Source organism: Salvelinus alpinus, chromosome 14 (assembly GCF_045679555.1).
Source record: "Salvelinus alpinus chromosome 14, SLU_Salpinus.1, whole genome shotgun sequence".
Classification (NCBI taxonomy): domain Eukaryota; kingdom Metazoa; phylum Chordata; class Actinopteri; order Salmoniformes; family Salmonidae; genus Salvelinus; species Salvelinus alpinus.
The window spans coordinates 53,431,305-53,450,794 of record NC_092099.1 but is presented as its reverse complement, the minus strand read 5'-3'; the positions used below and the strand labels follow the sequence as shown (position 1 = coordinate 53,450,794).

At 43.8% G+C, this 19,490-nt stretch overlaps 1 protein-coding gene across 3 annotated transcripts in view; it reads right to left on the bottom strand.

Annotated features, from left to right (window-relative positions):
* The window catches only part of LOC139539090 (diacylglycerol kinase beta-like), a 144,336-nt gene that overhangs the window by 65,936 nt on the left and 58,910 nt on the right, over positions 1–19,490 (bottom strand). For all 3 annotated transcript variants that reach the window (XM_071341834.1, XM_071341836.1, XM_071341835.1), the window contains 6 exons: positions 16,458–16,546; positions 15,165–15,281; positions 14,257–14,355; positions 13,891–13,998; positions 13,668–13,741; positions 11,056–11,130 (listed from right to left, as the gene is read on the bottom strand). In XM_071341834.1, the coding sequence (XP_071197935.1) occupies positions 11,056–11,130; positions 13,668–13,741; positions 13,891–13,998; positions 14,257–14,355; positions 15,165–15,281; positions 16,458–16,546 (562 nt within the window). The remainder of the gene's footprint in view (positions 1–11,055; positions 11,131–13,667; positions 13,742–13,890; positions 13,999–14,256; positions 14,356–15,164; positions 15,282–16,457; positions 16,547–19,490) is intronic.

Sequence of the window (19,490 nt, the reverse complement as noted above, 5' to 3'; positions counted from 1 at the left end):
TCTCTATTTCTGCTTTTGTGACTCTATCTTTGGCTGGGAAAAATGGCTGTGTTTTTTGGATTTGGTGGTGATCTAACATAAATATATGTTGTGTTTTCGCTGTAAAACATTTTAAAAATCGGACACGATGGGTAGATTAATTTTGTCAATAGGGGGCCGCTATTTTCACTTTGTAAAAAATCGTTCCCAAATTAAACTGCCTTGTACTCAATTCTTGCTCGTACAATATGCATATTATTATTACTATTGGATAGAAAACACTCTCTAGTTTCTAAAACCGTTTGAATTATATCTGTGAGTAAAACAGAACTCATTTTGCAGCAAACTTCCTATCAGGAAGTGAAAAATCTGAAATCGGGGCCCTGTTCCAGGGCCATCCTATTAATTTGCCTGAAATCTATGGATCTACATGCACTGCATACCCCTTCCACTAGACGTTAGATATCTCCGGCTCTGATTTTATTTGATATATGTGTTAAAAACATCATAAAGTAGTTATTTTAAACCGAGTTATATCAGTTTATATCAGTTTATTGCGATTTTCGGCATTTTCTTTTCTTTGCGTTATGGTGAAGTTGGACACTCCTGCGCCACATGGCTAGCTTTGGTTGCTAATTCGACAGGTGAAGAGGACATTCTACAACCAAACAACGATTATTCTGGATAAAGGACAACTTGTACAACATTCTGATGGAAGCTCATCAAAAGTAGGAACCATTTATGATGTTATTTCGTATTTCTGTCGAAAATGTATAGTCGTATTTTCCGCCCTGATTTTGGGCGCTGTCTCGCTATAACGTAAGCTGTATGTCGTACTAAAGTTATTTTTAAAAATCTAACACAGCGGTTGCATTAAGAACTAGTGTAACTTTCATTTGCTGTCCAACATGTATTTTTTAGTAAAGTTTATGATTAGTTATTTGATTAGATTAGGTGCCTCTCCAAGATTTCTCCGGACAATTTCTTTGCATTTTGACTACGTATTCACATTGTAAAACCACGATTTGTACAGCTAGATATGCACATTTTTGAACAAACCATATATGTATTGTGTAATATGATGTTATAGGACTGTCATCTGATGAAGATTGTGAAGGTTAGTGAATAAATGTATATATTTTGCTGGTTTTTTCGCTATCGCTACCGTTGCGTTGAATGAATGCGGTTGTGTGGTTGGCTATTGTAGTAAGCTAATATAATGCTATATTGTGTTTTCGCTGTAAAACACTTAAAAATTCTGAAATATTGGCTGGATTCACAAGATGTTTGTCTTTCATTTGCTGTACACCATGTATTTTTCATAAATGTTTTATGATGAGTATTTAGGTATTTCACGTTGGTCTCTGTAGTTATTCTAGCTGCTTTGGTGAGATTTGTGATGGTGGCTGCAATGTAAAACTATGATTTATACCTGAAATATGCATTTTTTGAACAAAACATATGCTATACAATAAATCTGTTATAAGACTGTCATCTGATGAAGTTGTTTCTTGGTTAGTGACTATTTATATCTTTATTTGGTCAAATTTGTGATAGCTACCTATGCGGTAAAAAAATTGTGAAAATATGCGGTTGAGTCTTTTGCTATCGTGGTTAGCTAATAGAAATACATATTGTGTTTTCGCTGTAAAACATTTTAAAAATCGGAAATGATGGCTGGATTCACAAGATGTGTATCTTTCATCTGGTGTCTTGGACTTGTGATTTCCTGATATTTAGATGCTAGTATTTACTTGTGGCGCTATGCTAGGCTATGCTAGTCAGCTTTTTTACTGATGAGGGTGCTCCCGGATCCGGGATGGTGACTCGTGAGAAGTTAACAAGATGTTTATCTTTCATTTGCTGTATTGGACTTGTTAATGTGTGAAAGTTAAATATTTCCCAAAAATATTTTTGAATTTCCCGCGCTGCCTTTTCAGCGGAATGTTGGGGGGGGGGGGTTCCGCTAGCGGAACGTGTGTCCTAGAAAGGTTAAACTCTTAGACTATCCATACCGACAGAATAAGAACAAGTTTTTTATATCAATTACTAGTCTGCAACTAGGAATTCGGTATCATTGAACGCGAAGACCGACAACCGCCGAAACATCTATCCTATAACGACATGAATGAATGTCACTCTGAACTATCCATTCTAACCACGACAGAGAGAGAGAGAGAGGGCGGACAAACTCTCCAACAGAAACAAACTTTTCAACGGAGATCCCGACGACACACTGAGCGTAAATATATATATTGATTGCAATTATTCCCGAATGAGTGAGCGTTCATGTGCAAACAATTAGCATTTCAATTGTTATAATTATCAACTTTGTAGTGTCTCAACTCAGTTGACCCCCACTTCCCTTTGTGTCCACCAAGCCGCCATACCAGTTTAGCCCACTAGGGAAACTCCGTTATCATTTCCTTGTAAATATCTACTGTTTGTTTATGCATTTCTGTGAATTACTTAGTTAGTAAATAAATTATTTAAGACAATTGATGTATGAATGACTCATAGTGAAGACTGGGTTCGTGCAGATAACCAACAATTTACGACGTTTGGAATGAGACTAACATGAGGTAAATAATAATTCATTAATTCATTAGATTAATAATTCATTAATTCGAAGTGATCAGATATTCAAATATCTGAAAGTTATATTAGGAAAATTATAACTTTGTAATCTGAATATTTTCCTTGGTGCCCCGACTTCCTAGTTAATTACAGTTACATGATTAATCAGTTTAATCGCGTAATAATAATTACAGAGAGTTATTTGATAAAGATTAATCTTCAGTTTAATGATGCCGGAGACACGACAGCGCTCTGGCGTCACCCCAGGTGAGCTGGCACCATTCTCACCCAGTCCTCTGTTGCACATATGTTTGTGTCTGTCACTTTTCCTGAGTTTTCCCCGCATTCCCAGCATAAGGCGCTCGTAGATTCAGGTGCGACTGGGAATTTCATTGATAGAACGTTAGCTCATAGTTTAGGACCCCTCCATTGTTCCCGTGGATGTGCCCTACCCCGTTCACGCCTTAGATAGTCGACCATTAGGGTCAGAGTTAATTAGGGACGTCAACGCTCCTTTGGGCATGGTGACGCCCCCTGCGTCACCATGCCATCACACGGAGAAAATCAGTCTTTTCCTTATTGACTCTCCTGCGTTTCCCGTGGTGCTGGGCCTACCCTGGTTAGCTTGTCATAACCCCACTGTTTCTTGGCCACAGAGGACTCTCACGGGGTGGTCGCGAGAGTGCTCAGGTAGGTGTGTAGGGATTTCCGTTGGTGCTACTACGGTGGAGAGTCCAGACCAGGTCTCCACCGTGCGCATTCCCCTTGAATATGCCGATTTGGCTCTCGCCTTCTCTAAAAAAAGGTGACTCAATTATCACCTCATCGACGGGGCGATTGCGCTATAGATCTCCTGGTAGACGCTGCACTTCCCAGGAGTCACGTGTATCCCCTCTCACAGGCGGAGACGGAGGCTATAGAAACATATGTCTCCGAATCCCTGCGTCAGGGGTACATTCGGTCCTCCACTTCACCCGTCTCCTCGAGTTTCTTTTTTGTGAAGAAGAAAGAGGGAGGTCTGTGTCCGTGTATTGACTACCGGGGTCTAAATCAGATCACGGTGAGGTATAGTTACCCGTTACCGCTCATAGCCACAGCGATAGAGTCAATGCACGGGGCGCGCTTCTTCACCAAACTAGATCTCAGGAGCGCTTACAATCTGGTGCGTATCCGAGAGGGAGACGAGTGGAAGACAGCTTTCAGTACCACCTCTGGGCACTATGAGTACCTCATCATGCCGTACGGGTTGATGAATGTGCCATCAGTCTTCCAAGCTTTTGTAGACGAGATTTTCAGGGACCTGCACTGGCAGGGTGTAGTGGTGTATATTGATGATATTTTGATATACTCCGCTACACGCGCCGAGCATGTGTCCCAGGTGCGCAAAGTGCTCGGTCGGCTGTTGGAGCATGACCTGTACATCAAGGCTGAGAAATGCCTGTTCTTCCAACAATCCGTCTCCTTCCTAGGGTATCGCATTTCTACGTCAGGGGTGGAGATGGAGAGTGACCGCATTGCAGCCGTGCGTAATTGGCCGACTCCCACCACGGTAAAGGAGGTGCAGCGATTCTTGGGGTTTGCCAACTACTACCGGAGGTTTATCCGGGGTTTTGGTCAGGTAGCGGCTCCCATTACTTCACTGCTGAATGGGTGTCCGGTGCGCTTGCAGTGGACAGCTGAGGCGGACAGGGCTTTCAGTCACCTGAGGGTTTTGTTTACCTCGGCTCCCATGCTGGCCCATCCAGATCCCTCTTTGGCGTTCATTGTGGAGGTGGACGCGTCCGAGGCTGGGATAGGAGCTGTGCTCTCTCAGCGCTCTGGTATGCCACAGAAGCTCCGCCCTTGTGCCTTCTTCTCGAATAAGCTCAGCCCGGCGGAGCGAAACTATGACGTGGGGGACCGGGAGTTGTTGGCTGTCGTCAAGGCCCTGAAGGCATCGAGACATTAGCTTGAGGGGGCTAGACACCCTTTTCTCATCTGGTCTGACCACTGCAATCTGGAGTACATCCGGGCGGCAAGGAGACTGAACCCTCGCCAGGCAAGGTGGGCCATGTTTTTCACCCATTTTGTGTTTACCCTTTCTTACAGACCAGGCTCCCAGAACGTTAAGGCAGACGCATTTTCCCGGCTGTATGACACAGAGGAGCTGCCCATGGATCCCACTCCCATACTCCCCGCCTCTAGTTTGGTGGCGCCGGTAGTGTGGGAGCTGGACGCAGACATTGAGCGGGCGTCGTGTGCAGAGCCCGCTCCCCCTCAGTGTCCAGCTGGGCGTCTGTACGTTCCGTCTGCTGTCCGCGACCGGCTGATCTATTGGGCCCACATGTCACCCTCCTCTGGTCATCCTGGGATCGGTCGGACGGTGCGCTGTCTTAGTGGGAAGTACTGGTGGCCCACTTTAGCTAAGGACGTGAGGGTTTATGTTTCCTCCTACTCATTGTGCGCCCAGTGCAAGGCTCCTAGACACCTGCCCAGAGGTAAGTTACAACCCTTACCCGTTCCACAACGGCCGTGGTCGCACCTATCGGTGGATTTCCTAACCGATCTTCCACCTTCACAGGGTAACACCACGATCCTGGTCGTTGTGGATCGTTTTTCTAAGTCATGTCGTCTCCTCCCTTTGCCCGGTCTCCCTACGGCCCTACAAACTGTGGAGGCCCTGTTTACACACGTCTTCCGGCACTACGGGGTGCCTGATGATATAGTTTCTGATCGGGGTCCCCAGTTCACACCAAGAGTCTGGAAGGCGTTCATGGAAGGTCTGGGGGTCTCGGTCAGCCTTACCTCAGGTTTTCACCCCGAGAGTAACGGGCAGGTGGAGAGAGTTAACCAGGATGTGGGTAGGTTTCTGAGGTCTTATTGCCAGGACCGGCCGGCGGAGTGGGCGGCGTTCGTGCCCCGAGTAGAGATGGCCCAGAACTCGCTCCGCCACTCCTCCACTAACCTTTCTTCCTTCCAGTGTGTTTTGGGGTATCAGCCGGTTCTGGCTCCTTGGCATCAGAGTCAGAGCGAGGCTCCTGCGGTGGACGACTGGTTCCGGCGCGCAGAGAAAACATGGGACGCCGCCCATTTTCACCTTCAGCGTGCCGTACTGTACTGTCGGAAGCTGTCTCCGCGGTTTGTGGGGCCATTTAAAGTCGTGAGGAGAGTGAACGAGGTATGTTACAGGTTACAGCTTCTCCCCGATTACCGCATTAACCCCTCGTACCATGTGTCTCTCCTCAGGCCGGTGGTGGCTGGCCCACTCCAGGTGTCTGAGGTGCGGGAGGTTCCTCCACCCCCTCGTACTCCGTTCATTCCATACTGGATTCGAGACGTCGGGCGAGGGGCCTTCAGTACCTCGTGGACTGGGAGGGGTATGGTCCGGAGGAGAGATGCTGGGTTCCGGTGGAGGACGTGTTGGATCCTTCCATGCTGCGAGATTTCCACCGTCTCCATCCGGATCACACTGCGCCTCGCTCTCTAGGTCGTCCCCGAGGTCGGGGGGGGGGGGGGGGGGGTACTGTCACGACTTCTGCAGAAGTCGGTCCCTCTCCTTGTTTGGGCGGTGTTCGGCGGTTGACGTCACGATCCTCTAGCCATCACTGATCCATTTTTCATTTTCCATTGGTTTTGTCTTCCTTCACACCTGGTTCCAATCCCATCAATTACATGTTGTGTATTTAACCCTCTGTTTCCCATCATGTCCTTGTCGGAGATTGTTTGATTGTATGTTTGTGTATTATGTGTTGGTGCGCGAAGGGTTCTTGTACCCACTTTTATTTATTTAGTATTTTGGTTTTGGAGTTTATTAAACGACTCCATTTAAACGAAGTTCGATTCTCCTGCACCTGACTTCCCTGCCACCTACACACACGCCATTACATCGCTGCCAAAGGCGCTTCAACAAAGTACTGAGTAAAGGGTCTGAATACCTATGTAAATGTGATATTTCATTTTTTTTTTTTTATAAATTAGCAAAAATGTATTAGAACCAGTTTTTGCTTCGTCATCAGGGGGTATTGTGTGTAGATTGATGAGGATTTCTTAAAATCCATTGTAGAATAAGGCTGTAACCTAACAAAATGTGGGAAAGTCAAGGGGTTTGAATACTTTCCAAAGGCACTGTATATCAACGAATTGGCGAGTGCGCTAGAACAGTCTGCAGCATCCGGCTTCACCTTACTGTAGGCTTCACCTTACTGTTTGCTGATGATCTGGTGCTTCTGTCCCCAACCAAGGAAGGCCTACATTAGCACCTAGATCTTCTGCACAGATTCTGTCAGACCTGGGCCCTGACAGTAAATCTCAGTAAGACAAAAATAATGGTGTTCCATGGGCCTCCCGAGTAGTGCAGCGGTCTAAGTAACTGCATCGCAGTGGTAGAGGTGTCACTACAGACCCTGGTTCGAGCCAAGGCTGTGTCGCAGCCAGACGCATGAGGCGGCGCACAATTGTCCCAGCGTCGTCCGAGTTAGTGGAGGGTTTGGCCGGCCAGGATGTCTTTGTCCCATAGTTCTCTAGTGACTCCTTTTAGCGGGCCGGGCGCTTGCACGCTGACTACGGTTGTATGGTGTTTCCTCTGTTTAAAAGTCTGATGGCCTTGAGAAGAAGCTGTTTTTCAGTCTCTTGGTCCCAGCTTTGATGCACCTGGTCTGACCTTGCCTTCTGGATGATGGCGGGGTGAACAGGCAGTGGCTCGGGTAGTTGATGACCTTGATGAACTTTTTGGCCTTCCTGTGACATCGGGTGCTGGAGAGCCTTGCAGTTGCGGGCGGTGCAGTTGCCGTACCAGGTGATACAGCCCGACAGGATGCTTTCAATTGTGCATCTGTAAAACATTGTGAGGGTTTTAGGTGACAAGCCAAATTTCTTTAGCCTCCTGAGATTGAAGAGGCTCTGTTGCGCCATCTTCACCACACTGTCTGTGTGGGTGGTCCATTTGAGTTTTTTAGTGATGTGTATCTATTGGGGCAGTAAGCAAATTGAAGTGGGTCTTCAATTGAAGAACAAACGCCAATGTGAATACCACCCATATTTATGTTTATTTATTTTCCCTTTTGTATTTGAACTATTTGCACATCGTTACAACACATGTATCATTTATTTATATGTTTATTTAGCCACAATATGACATTTCAAATGTCTCTATTCTTTTGGAACTTTTGAGTGTAATGTTTACTGTACTTATTTCACTTTTGTTTATTCTCTATTTCACTAGCTTTGCAATGTAAACATGTTTCCCCATGCCAATAAAGCCATTTGAATTGACAGAGAAAGAGAGAGAGAGAGAGAGAGAGAGAGAGAGAGAGAGAGAGAGAGAGAGAGAGAGAGAGAGAGAGAGAGAGAGAGAGAGAGAGAGAGAGATGCATTAGTGACTGGCCAGAGAGAGTGTCACCTTCAAAGGGACCTTTCATCTGGGCCAGGACAAAGGTGTCGACAGGGGCTTTCATCTGTCCCCAAAAAACAGCGTGTGGGTGTGTGGGTGTGTGGGTGTGGGTGCCTGTGCCCGTGTGTGCCTGTGTGTGTGCATGCATGACACACATATCTGTTCGTGTGTGTGTGTGTGTGTGTGTGTGTGTGTGTGTGTGTGTGTGTGTGTGTGTGTGTGTGTGTGCGTGTGTGTGTGTGTGTGTGTGTGTGTGTGTGTGTGTGTGTGTGTGTGTGTGTGTGTGTGTGTGTGTGTGTGTGTGTGTGTGTGTGTGTGTGTGTGTGTGTGTGTGTGTGTGTGTTCCACTGACAAGGCTGGTGACACCAATGTCAAACAGCTGTCTCTCCTGGTCGTTGCGGTGAACTGTACTAACGCTCAGTGATGCACAACACAAGCATGCCAGCACTCCAGGGAATTCTGTAGCTACAGCAACGATCTGGGTACATTTAACAAAACAGTTGCACGTCAATATTAGACATTAATATCCTTTATTAACCTAACCGCATGAGGCTTGACAAATTTGTGACACTGTTTTATGCATGTGGGCTTAGTTGGAGAAAGTGTATCAACAACAATTGGGCCAAATGAGGATCTGCTTTGACAGGAACAATGAGAGAGACCTCACTCTTAATCAACACAAAACAACTAATTGCATTCTCTAAACAAATCACTCACCTTCAATCTGCCACTTGTTTAAAAGCCTGGTGGTGACTAAAGCTGTTGCCATGGTGCTTGGAGAATTTTTCTGGGTCTATATTAAATCTGTCTGATGTGCTATACAGACAGACTAAATGAGGCCTGTCTTCAGCTGTACACATTGAGATATGTATCCAAAATGTCCTGATAAATGTGCCTTTGTAAGTGTTGCATGTATGGCTAACAATGGAGGCGTTATACAAGAGAAGAGAAAGAAGAAAAAAAGCTACCCTGGCTGTCATGACACACTGGCATGTGTTGATGATATATGATGTAATGAGGCCCAGCTGATGAAAGTAAAGTATGGCTCAATTTCAGTCACGACTATCATGTGTTCCTAAACAAACCCAACCCACATGTAACATTTAAACTAGGTTAATAAACACGATGAGTAAATCTGTGTACTCTTCAATGTAACCTTTATTTAACTAGGCAAGTAAGAACAATTTAACTAGGCAAGTCAGTTAAGAACAAATTCTTATTTACAACGACGCCTGCACTGGCCAACGCTGCGCCAATTGCACACCCCCCTATGGGACTCCCAATCATGGCCGGTTGATACAGCCTGGATTCGAACCAGGGTGTCTGTAGTGACTCCTCTAGCAGATGCAGTGTCTTAGACCGCTGTGCCACTCGGGAGCCCTCCTATCCATGTAAGGATATGAGGGATGAATTAGTCTTACCACACCATGGGTCTATAGTGATGAGTTAGTCTTACCCTACCATGGGTCTATAGTGATGAGTTAGTCTTACCAACCATGGGTCTATAGTGATGAGGATGAGTCTTACCCCACCATGGGTCTATAGTAATGAATTAGTCTTACCACACCATGGGTCTATAGTGATGAGTTAGTCTTACCACACCATGGGTCTATAGTGATGAATTAGTCTTACCACACCATGGGTCTATAGTAATGAATTAGTCTTACCACACCATGGGTCTATAGTAATGAATTAGTCTTACCACACCATGGGTTTATAGTGATGAGTTAGTCTTACCCCACCATGGGTCTATAGTAATGAATTAGTCTTACCACACCATGGGTCTATAGTGATGAGTTAGTCTTACCACACCATGGGTCTATAGTGATGAGTTAGTCTTACCCCACCATGGGTCTATAGTGATGAGTTAGTCTTACCCCACCATGGGTCTATAGTAATGAATTAGTCTTACCACACCATGAGTCTATAGTAATGAATTAGTCTTACCCCACCATGGGTCTATAGTAATGAATTAGTCTTACCACACCATAGGTCTATAGTAATGAGTTAGTCTTACCCACCATGGGTCTATAGTAATGAATTAGTCTTACCACACCATGAGTCTATAGTAATGAATTAGTCTTACCCCACCATGGGTCTATAGTAATGAATTAGTCTTACCACACCATGGGTCTATAGTAATGAATTAGTCTTACCACACCATGAGTCTATAGTAATGAATTAGTCTTACCACACCATGAGTCTATAGTAATGAATTAGTCTTACCCCACCATGGGTCTATAGTAATGAATTAGTCTTACCACACCATGGGTCTATAGTAATGAATTAATCTTACCACACCATGAGTCTATAGTAATGAATTAGTCTTACCACACCATGGGTCTATAGTAATGAATTAGTCTTACCACACCATGAGTCTATAGTAATGAATTAGTCTTACCACACCATGGGTCTATAGTAATGAATTAGTCTTACCACACCATGAGTCTATAGTAATGAATTAGTCTTACCACACCATGAGTCTATAGTAATGAATTAGTCTTACCACACCATGAGTCTATAGTAATGAATTAGTCTTACCCCACCATGAGTCTATAGTAATGAATTAGTCTTACCACACCATGAGTCTATAGTAATGAATTAGTCTTACCACACCATGAGTCTATAGTAATGAATTAGTCTTACCACACCATGAGTCTATAGTAATGAATTAGTCTTACCCCACCATGAGTCTGTAGTAATGAATTAGTCTTACCACACCATGAGTCTATAGTAATGAATTAGTCTTACCCCACCATGAGTCTATAGTAATGAATTAGTCTTACCACACCATGAGTCTATAGTAATGAATTAGTCTTACCACACCATGGGTCTATAGTAATGAATTAGTCTTACCCACCGTGAGTCTATAGTAATGAATTAGTCTTACCCACCATGGGTCTATAGTAATGAATTAGTCTTACCCCACCATGGGTCTATAGTAATGAATTAGTCTTACCCACCATGAGTCTATAGTAATGAATTAGTCTTACCCACCATGGGTCTATAGTAATGAATTAGTCTTACCCCACCATGAGTCTATAGTAATGAATTAGTCTTACCCCACCATGGGTCTATAGTAATGAATTAGTCTTACCCACCATGAGTCTATAGTAATGAATTAGTCTTACCCCACCATGGGTCCCCCTCGGTCGAGACTGTACACCTGCCTGGGGTTCAGCAGGTACTGGAACTTTCTCAATACCCTGTAGAAGACATATATATATAGACCATATGACAGCTGTGTTAGAGTTGCTGCACATACACACAAGCTGACAAACTCAAACTATGTGCAAAATGGAGCCAGAAGAGAGAGAGTGAGCCAGAGAGGGAGAGAGAGAGCAAGCACGAGAGAGACGGAAAGAGAGAAAGAGAGAGAGAGAGAGCCAGAGAGAGAGAGAGAGTGAGCCAGAGAGAGAGAGAGAGCCAGAGAGAGAGAGAGAGAGCAAGCACGAGAGAGACGGAAAGAGAGAAAGAGAGAGAGAGTGAGCCAGAGAGAGAGAGAGGGAATGAGAGATAACTAATACTTCATGCATACAAAGACAGACATAGAATGTAAAGTAGCAACATTTAATTACAAGTTTTACTTAAAAACACAGTTAACATGGTGTCCACAGTAAATGTGGTTTTGCTCTAAATTTGTAATTATCTCTACAGCTTACTGTGCCCATTGACATAGCAGTTTCCTGTAACATTGACAAGCAGGATCTGCATCGGAGATCTATTATATTGAAGGCTCCAAATTGACCTTGCACTGGTAATTGCGTCAGTAGCTTCCAATACCCACACTGCACTTTGGTCAGAGTGTGAAAAGCAGTGGCAAAAGACAACAGAAAGCCGACAGCTAGGTTAGAATGCATCACCACGAACAAAACATTTGGCTTAGAATGCAACTCATTCTATATGGTGTGTCAGATACAGTTTCCTATGATACTGTTATGAATGTGTCATGAAGAAAACTTAAATTTAAGTTTTACGAAGTTCATTCAGAAGGAAAAATGTGTATAAATATACTACTTAACATAAGAGGACCGTGTGACATTTAAAATGCTGTAAAACAGTCATTAAACTGCCTGAAAGCCTCATTCACAAAAACAGGACCAATCAGTGACTCAACACCAACCCTTTCATTTCCTTATTGACATCAAAGGGAGCAGAAATAGGCTTTGTTTTTGTACTCAGAGATTAAATGCATCTTTTTTTTTTAGGAGAACATGTCTAATAATAGAGAATAATTTCCCTTTTAAGTGGTATTTAAGACTGTGTTGCTATGGTGATGGAGTTTCTGAAGCCAACAAAGCAGGCCTCCTGGTGCTGTGAAATGCATGGTGGGAGGAGAGAGGAGAGAATGCTGAAACAATGAACACATTCATTTTCATTAACAACTGCTTTTAGGACACTGTGTCAGAACAGCCAATAGTCCATCATTATTTCCAAAATGTTAAATCGTCTGTAATTATCAAGGCCTAAAACTTATAGAATTTAATCTCCAAAGACCAGGCAGTTATTGTTGTTAGCTTTAGCTATGCTAGCTTCACATTACTTTGATTCTATGATGAACAGTCAGCCAAAGTCTTTATAATACTTTGTCAGTAGCATTACAGGACTGTATGAAACATACACTACATGGCCAAAAGTACGTGGATTTGGCTATTTCAGCCACAGCTGTTGCTGACAGGTGTATAAAATTGAGCACGCAGCCATGCAATCTCTATAGACAAACATTGGCAGTAGAATGGGCTCTACTGAAGAGCTCAGTGACTTTCAACGTGGCACTGTCATAGGATGCCACCTTTCCAACAAGTCAGTTTGTCAGATTTCTGCCCTGCTAGAGCTGCCCTGTTCAACTGTAAGTGCTGTTATTGTGAAGTGGAAGCATCTAGGAGCAACAACGTCTCAGCCACGAAGTGGTAGGCCACACAATCTCACAGAATGGGACCGCCAAGTGCTGAAGGCCCCAGCGCGTAAAAATTGTCTGTCCTCAGTTGCAACACTCACTACCGAGTTCCAAACTGCCTCTGGAAGCAATGTCAGCAAAATAACTGTTCGTCAGGAGCTTATTGAAATGGGTTTCCATCGCTGAGCAGCCGCACACAAGCCTAAGATCAGCATGCGAAATGCCAAGCATTGACTGGAGTGGATTAAAGCTAGCCGCCATTGGACTCTGGAGCAGTGGAAACGCGTTCTCTGGAGTGATGAATCACGCTTCACCATCTGGCAGTCCAACGGACGAATCTGGGTTTGGCGGATGCCAGGAGAATGCTGCCTGCCCGAAAGCATAGTGCCAACTGTAAAGTTTGTTGGAGGAGGAATAATGGTCTGGGGCTATTTTTCATGGTTCGGGCTAGGCCCCTTAGTTCCAGTGAAGGGACATCTTAACGCTACAGAATACAATGACATTCTAGACGATTCTGTGCTTCCAACTTTGTGGCAACAGTTTGGGGAAGGTCCTTTCCTCTTTCAGCATTAAAATGCCCCCGTACACAAAGCGAGGTCCATACAGAAATGGTTTGTCAAGATCGGTGTGGAAGAACTTGACTGGCCTGCACAGAGACTTGACCTCAACCCCATCAAACACCTTTGGGATAATTTTGAATGTTAACTGCGAGCCAGGCCTATTCGCCCAACATCAGTGCCCGACCTCACTAATGCTCTTGAGGCTGAATGGAAGCAGGTGTCCACATACTAGTGTATATTGCAGGAGTGTTTCAATCCATTAATAATATCAGACACTGTGACTTACCGCTCCCCCTGTCTCCCTCCACTCTTTGGGTTGACCAGGACCAGCAGGGGATGTGTACCTGGGAGAGGAGTGATCTGAACAGGAGATCAGAGACAGGATAATGAGATACTGTAGAGTAGTGTATACCCATGCAAACACAGCACACACTTTAACCTGCCATCAGCAAACACAACATACTCCAAGGCTTTAACCACTGAAGATGCTCTGGGCTTGATTTACTCACCTGCAGTGCTTGTCCGTCTCCTGTGAATTTCAAGCTCTGACTCATGTTGTCAGGGCTGCTGCTGGGCGGGGAGTCCCCTTCACCCCGCTTCACAACAGAATGACGGTCCTGCAGACAGACAGATGGACAGATAGACAGACGGACAGACGTACGGACAGACAGACAGAAGGACGGACGGACAGACAGACATAGACAAAGATACATTTGTTTATGAATTTATGAATTGTTACAGAGAAATGGGGCAAGTGTATACCTTTATGGACCTATAATTATATCTCAAGGGGGTGTTAGTGTTTTTCAGTATTGAAAGTATTGGAGATAAATAAATAGGAGATTCAGAGTGTGATTGATTTCATGTGATCTCACCAGGACGACAGGGCAGATGTAGGAGGGGAGTAGAGTGTGGTCTCTAAGGGCTCCTCCATCACACTCCGGCTTCATGTTGGACGCACACTTATTGTGGAGCTGATCAGGAAGGAAGATTTTTATTTATTTTATTTAACCTTTATTTAAGATGAGGAGAATGGAGGGAAGAAAGGAGCGGAGGAAAATGAGAGGAGGAGAAGGAGAGTGGAAAGGAATACCAAAAGATATATTCACACAAGTCATTTGACACAGTGGCAGATGTTATTCAAAACACTTCACTCAAAAGCTTGAAGCTAATAATACGGGACCATAAACTGCTATAGGAATGTATCCTTTTTCCCCTGGTTCATGCCAAAGTCTGATTCATGTAAAGAGTACAGTAGCTGCTTCCAAGAATGAGAATGAATGCCTGCAGTGATGCTAAAGGGATGAGAATGCCACTAAGCTAAGTTGCAGTGATGCTAAAGGGATGAGAACATCACTAAGCTAATTTGAAGTGATGTTAAAGGGATGAGAACATCACTAAGCTAAATTGACAATCCTAACATGCTCTTTGAACTCCACTTAAGGGTGGTTTGATGAATCACAGTTTGAGTGTTCATTATATATTATTTAACATTTAAAGGTAAATGGTGACATCTAGAGGATATCTCAGGTAAAGTAAAAATGTGAAAAATAATAGGTTGATTACAAACTATCGCTGTGAATTTCTTCAGGACCATTTATATTTTTTATTTTATTTAGCCTTTATTTAACTAGGCAAGTCAGCTAGGCAAGACCATTTTTATTAGCAGAAGACTTTTGAAGCACTTGATACTAGCGAAGGCACTTGACATGAGGCACTAATGAACCAAAACATTGTAACTATACCAGGAGTTCTCCAGTACAGGGAGGTGTGTACTACTCACAGTGATCTGACACCACACACAGTGTAGGCCCGTTAAGCCCTGGTAGCACTTGATACTTCTGTGACAGCGGTCACACTTAGTGGGAGAGTTTCCCTCCATCCAGACATGCTGCATGGCCTGGAGAGAGGCAGGAAGGGAGAGAGGCAGGAAGGAAGAGAGGGAGAGGCAGGAAGGGAGAGAAGCAGGAAGGGAGAGAGGCAGGAAGGGAGAAAGGAAGGAAGGGAGAGAGGCAGGTAGGGAGAGAGGGAGAGAAGCAAGAAGGGAGAGAGAGGGAGGAAGGGAGAGAGAGAGAGAGAGAGAGAGAGAGAGAGAGAGAGAGAGAGAGAGAGAGAGAGAGAGAGAGAGAGAGAGAGAGAGAGAGAGAGAGAGAGAGAGAGAGAGAGAGAGGAAGGGAGAGAGAGAGGGAGGAAGGGAGAGAGAGAGGGAGGACAGGAGAGAGAGAGGGAGGAAGGGAGAGAGCGAGGCAGGAGGGGAGAGAGAGACAACAATCATGATTTAAAGGAAGTTACAACATTAATCCAGTGCTAAACAAGCTATATTTTGTGCCAGATATTTACAAAAATAAGAGACCATCTAAAAGGCATCTTCTGTTATTGAACCAGACTTGAAAAAGTGAAGTGGAGCTGAAACAGAGTAGAATTCCATCTGGAGAGAAAAAGAAGGTCTTAGAGGGACAACTCCAAGTCTGTGAGATCATTCCAGAAGGTGTCTAATTAAATTAGGGGTTAAATATAGAGACGCAGTTAACAACATTAGTAGCACTGCCTGATCTCTCTGCACCCATGAGCCTGTGTGTGTGTGTGTGTGTGTGTGTGTGTGTGTGTGTGTGTGTGTGTGTGTGTGTGTGTGTGTGTGTGTGTGTGTGTGTGTGTGTGTGTGTGTGTGTGTGTGTGTGTGTGTGTGTGTGTGTGTGTGTGTGTGTGTGTGTGTGTGTGTGTGTGTGAGAGAGAGAGAGAGAATCCCTGCTCCCATTACCCTTCTGCTCCTGACGATTCAGGTTGCTCAGCAACATTAGTCAGATGTTGCTGAGACACTAGAGGTCCTCACAAGGGTTGTAAAACAAGTGGGAAATAAGTGGGGACATTTCACCAGTCCTCACAAGGAAAAAGGCTATTTTAGGCTTAGGGGTTAGGTTTAGGGCTGCAATTAGGGTTAGGAGTTAGGGTTTAGTGAAAATAGGATTCTGAATGGGACTCAACTGTTTGGTCCCCACAAGAATAGTAAAATAAAATAAACGTGTGTGTGTGCCGGTGTGTTTTTGTGTGTGTTTTGTGTGTGTAGTTGTGTACTCACATTGGTGTGTCTGCGGGACTTGGCATAGGTGCTGATGCAGGCAGAAATGTCTTTGGACACACAGCGTTCATGGACTGTGTACTTGCATACTGAAACACAGAGGTTCAGAGAGAGACAGTTCACCAGTGGATGAACAATGAGTAGCAACACCAACCCTTTCATTGAATCATGTAATAAAATGACCAAGCGATAGCATTATCCTTGATAATAGATCATTAATAAGTAATGCAATCATGTTTATTATTCACAGAATATAAACATCTGGTTGAAAGAGAGAGAGAAGAACTGAAAGGCAGGAAAAGAGAAACAGAGAATGGAGCTGTGAAGGCCAACCAGGGACACAAAGAGGGACTTAAAGGGATACTTCGGTATTTTGCCAATGAGGCCCTTTATCTACTTCCCCGGAGTCTCTCAGTGCCTTTTGAATGTACAGTTGAAGTCGGAAGTTTATATACACTTAGGTTGGAGTCATTAAAACTCGTTTTTCAACCACTCCACAAATTTCTTGTTAACAAACTATAGTTTTGGCAAGTCGGTTAGGACATCTACTTTGTGCATGACACAAGTAAATTTTCCAACAATTGTTTACATACAGATTATTTCACTTATAATTCACTGTATCACAATTCCAGTTTACATACACTAAATTGACTGTGCCTTTAAACAGCTTGGAAAATTCCAGAAAATTATGTCATGGCTTTAGCAGCTTCCGATAGAAGCTAATTGACATCATTTGAGTGAATTGGAGGTGTACCTGTGGATGTATTTCAAGGCCTACCTTCAAACTCAGTGCCTCTTCGCTTGACATCATGGGAAAATCAAAAGAAATCAGCCAAGATCTCAGAAAATAAATTGTAGACCTCCACAAGTCTGGTTCATCCTTGGGAGCAATTTCCAAACACCTGAAGGTACCACGTTCATCTGTACAAACAATAATACGCAAGTATAAACACCATGGGACCACGCAGCCGTCATACCGCTCAGGAAGGAGACGCGTTCTGTCTCCTAGAGATGAAGGTACTTTGGTGCGAAAAGTGCAAATCAATCCCAGAACAACAGCAAAGGACCTTGTGAAGATGCTGGAGGAAACAGGTACAAAAGTATCTATATCCACAGTAAAACGAGTCCTATATCGACATAACCTGAAAGGCCGCTCAGCAAGGAAGAAGCCACTGCTCCAAAACTGCCATAAAAAAGCCAGACTACGGTTTGCAACTGCACATGGGGACAAAGATCGTACTTTTTGGAGAAATGTCCTCTGGTCTGATGAAACAAAAATAGAACTGTTTGGCCATAATGACCATCGGTATGTTTGGAGGTAAAAGGGGGAGGCTTGCAAGCCAAAGAACACCATCCCAACCATGAAGCACGGGGGTGGCAGCATCATGTTGTGGGGGTGCTTTGCTGCAGGAGGGACTGGTGCACTTCACAAAATAGATGGCATCATGAGGGGGGAAATTATGTGGATATATTGAAGCAACATCTCAAGACATCAGTCAGGAAGTTCAAGCTTGGTCGCAAATGGGTCTCCCAAATGAACAATGACCTCAAGCATACTTCCAAAGTTGTGGCAAAATGGCTTAATGACAACAAAGTCAAGGTATTGGAGTGGCCATCACAAAGCCCTGACCTCAATCCCATCGAAAATTTGTGGGCAGAAAAGAAAAAGTGTGTGCGAGCAAGGAGACCTACAAACCTGACTCAGTTACACCAGCTCTGTCAGGAGGAATGGGCCAAAATTCACCCAACTTATTGTGGGAAGCTTGTGGAAGGCTACCCGAAACGTTTGACCCAAGTTAAACAATTTAAAGACAATGCTACCAAATACTAATTGAGTGTATGTAAACTTCTGACCCACTGGGAATGTGATGAAAGAAATAAAAGCTGAAATAAATCATTCTCTCTACTATTATTCTGACATTTCACATTCTTAAAATAAAGTGGTGATCCTAACTGACCGAAGACAGGGAATTTTGACTATGATTAAATGTCAGGAATTGTGAAAAACTGAGTTTAAATGTATTTGGCTAAGGTGTATGTAAACTTCCGACTTCAACTGTAGTTCCTAACTAGCGCTAGCACAATTAGAACAATGACCGGAAGTCTATGTTATCTGCCAGACTGCGAATTACACGTGACATTCGAAGGGGGTCTCTATTGGAAATAAATGTGTGAGCCTATTAATAAATATGAAACTAGAGGGTAAAAATGAGTTACCATTTAATTTGGCATGAACACAACCAGTCATGAAGCTTTTATTTGATTGTCAAACATATCGCTACTACCAGTGCGTGTTCATCGACTCCAAAATAATCAAAATAGTGCAGTGGATGTACACTTGAGCAGCATGATGAATGGACATCTGTTTACAAAACACCAAAAAGGATGGCAAATGACATTAGGGGATTGCCATTGATTACGCCTACATTAATTCATGCGTCTTGCTGACAAATTGAATTTTTTTGCATCTTAAAAAGTCAAGACACCTGCAATAGGTCTGAAACTATACCTGAAAAAACGGAATGGTCACCCTAACACGTACAGTCAATTTACTAGACTAGGCTACAATGTATCAGTCAAGCATGATGAGAAGTTTGATGATATGTGCCCTAGCCCACCACGCAAAGGCACTACTCATTAATTTCCCCTGGTTGACACAGACATGCTCAGGAAAGTGATATCACCACTTAAGCCTTCTCCCTGCTTTCTCGATCTGCTTTCTCGATCCTATCCCCACCACATTCTTCAAAACAGTTTTTAATTGCATATCTGAAGAAGTGCAAGCTATTGTTAATCACACCGTGCACTCCACTGCACTAAAAACTGCTATGGGGAAACCCTTTCTGAAGAAAAGTCATCTAGATTCTTCTGCTCTTAGCGACTATCAACCAATGTCCAACCTTCCAGCAGAATTCTGGAGAAATAGTTTTTTTAACTGTAAAAAATCCAATTTGGTTTTCGTGCCCAGAGACAGCCTTAGATTTTTAAGTGCTGCATTCGACACTGTCAACCATGATGTCCTTCTGGACAGAC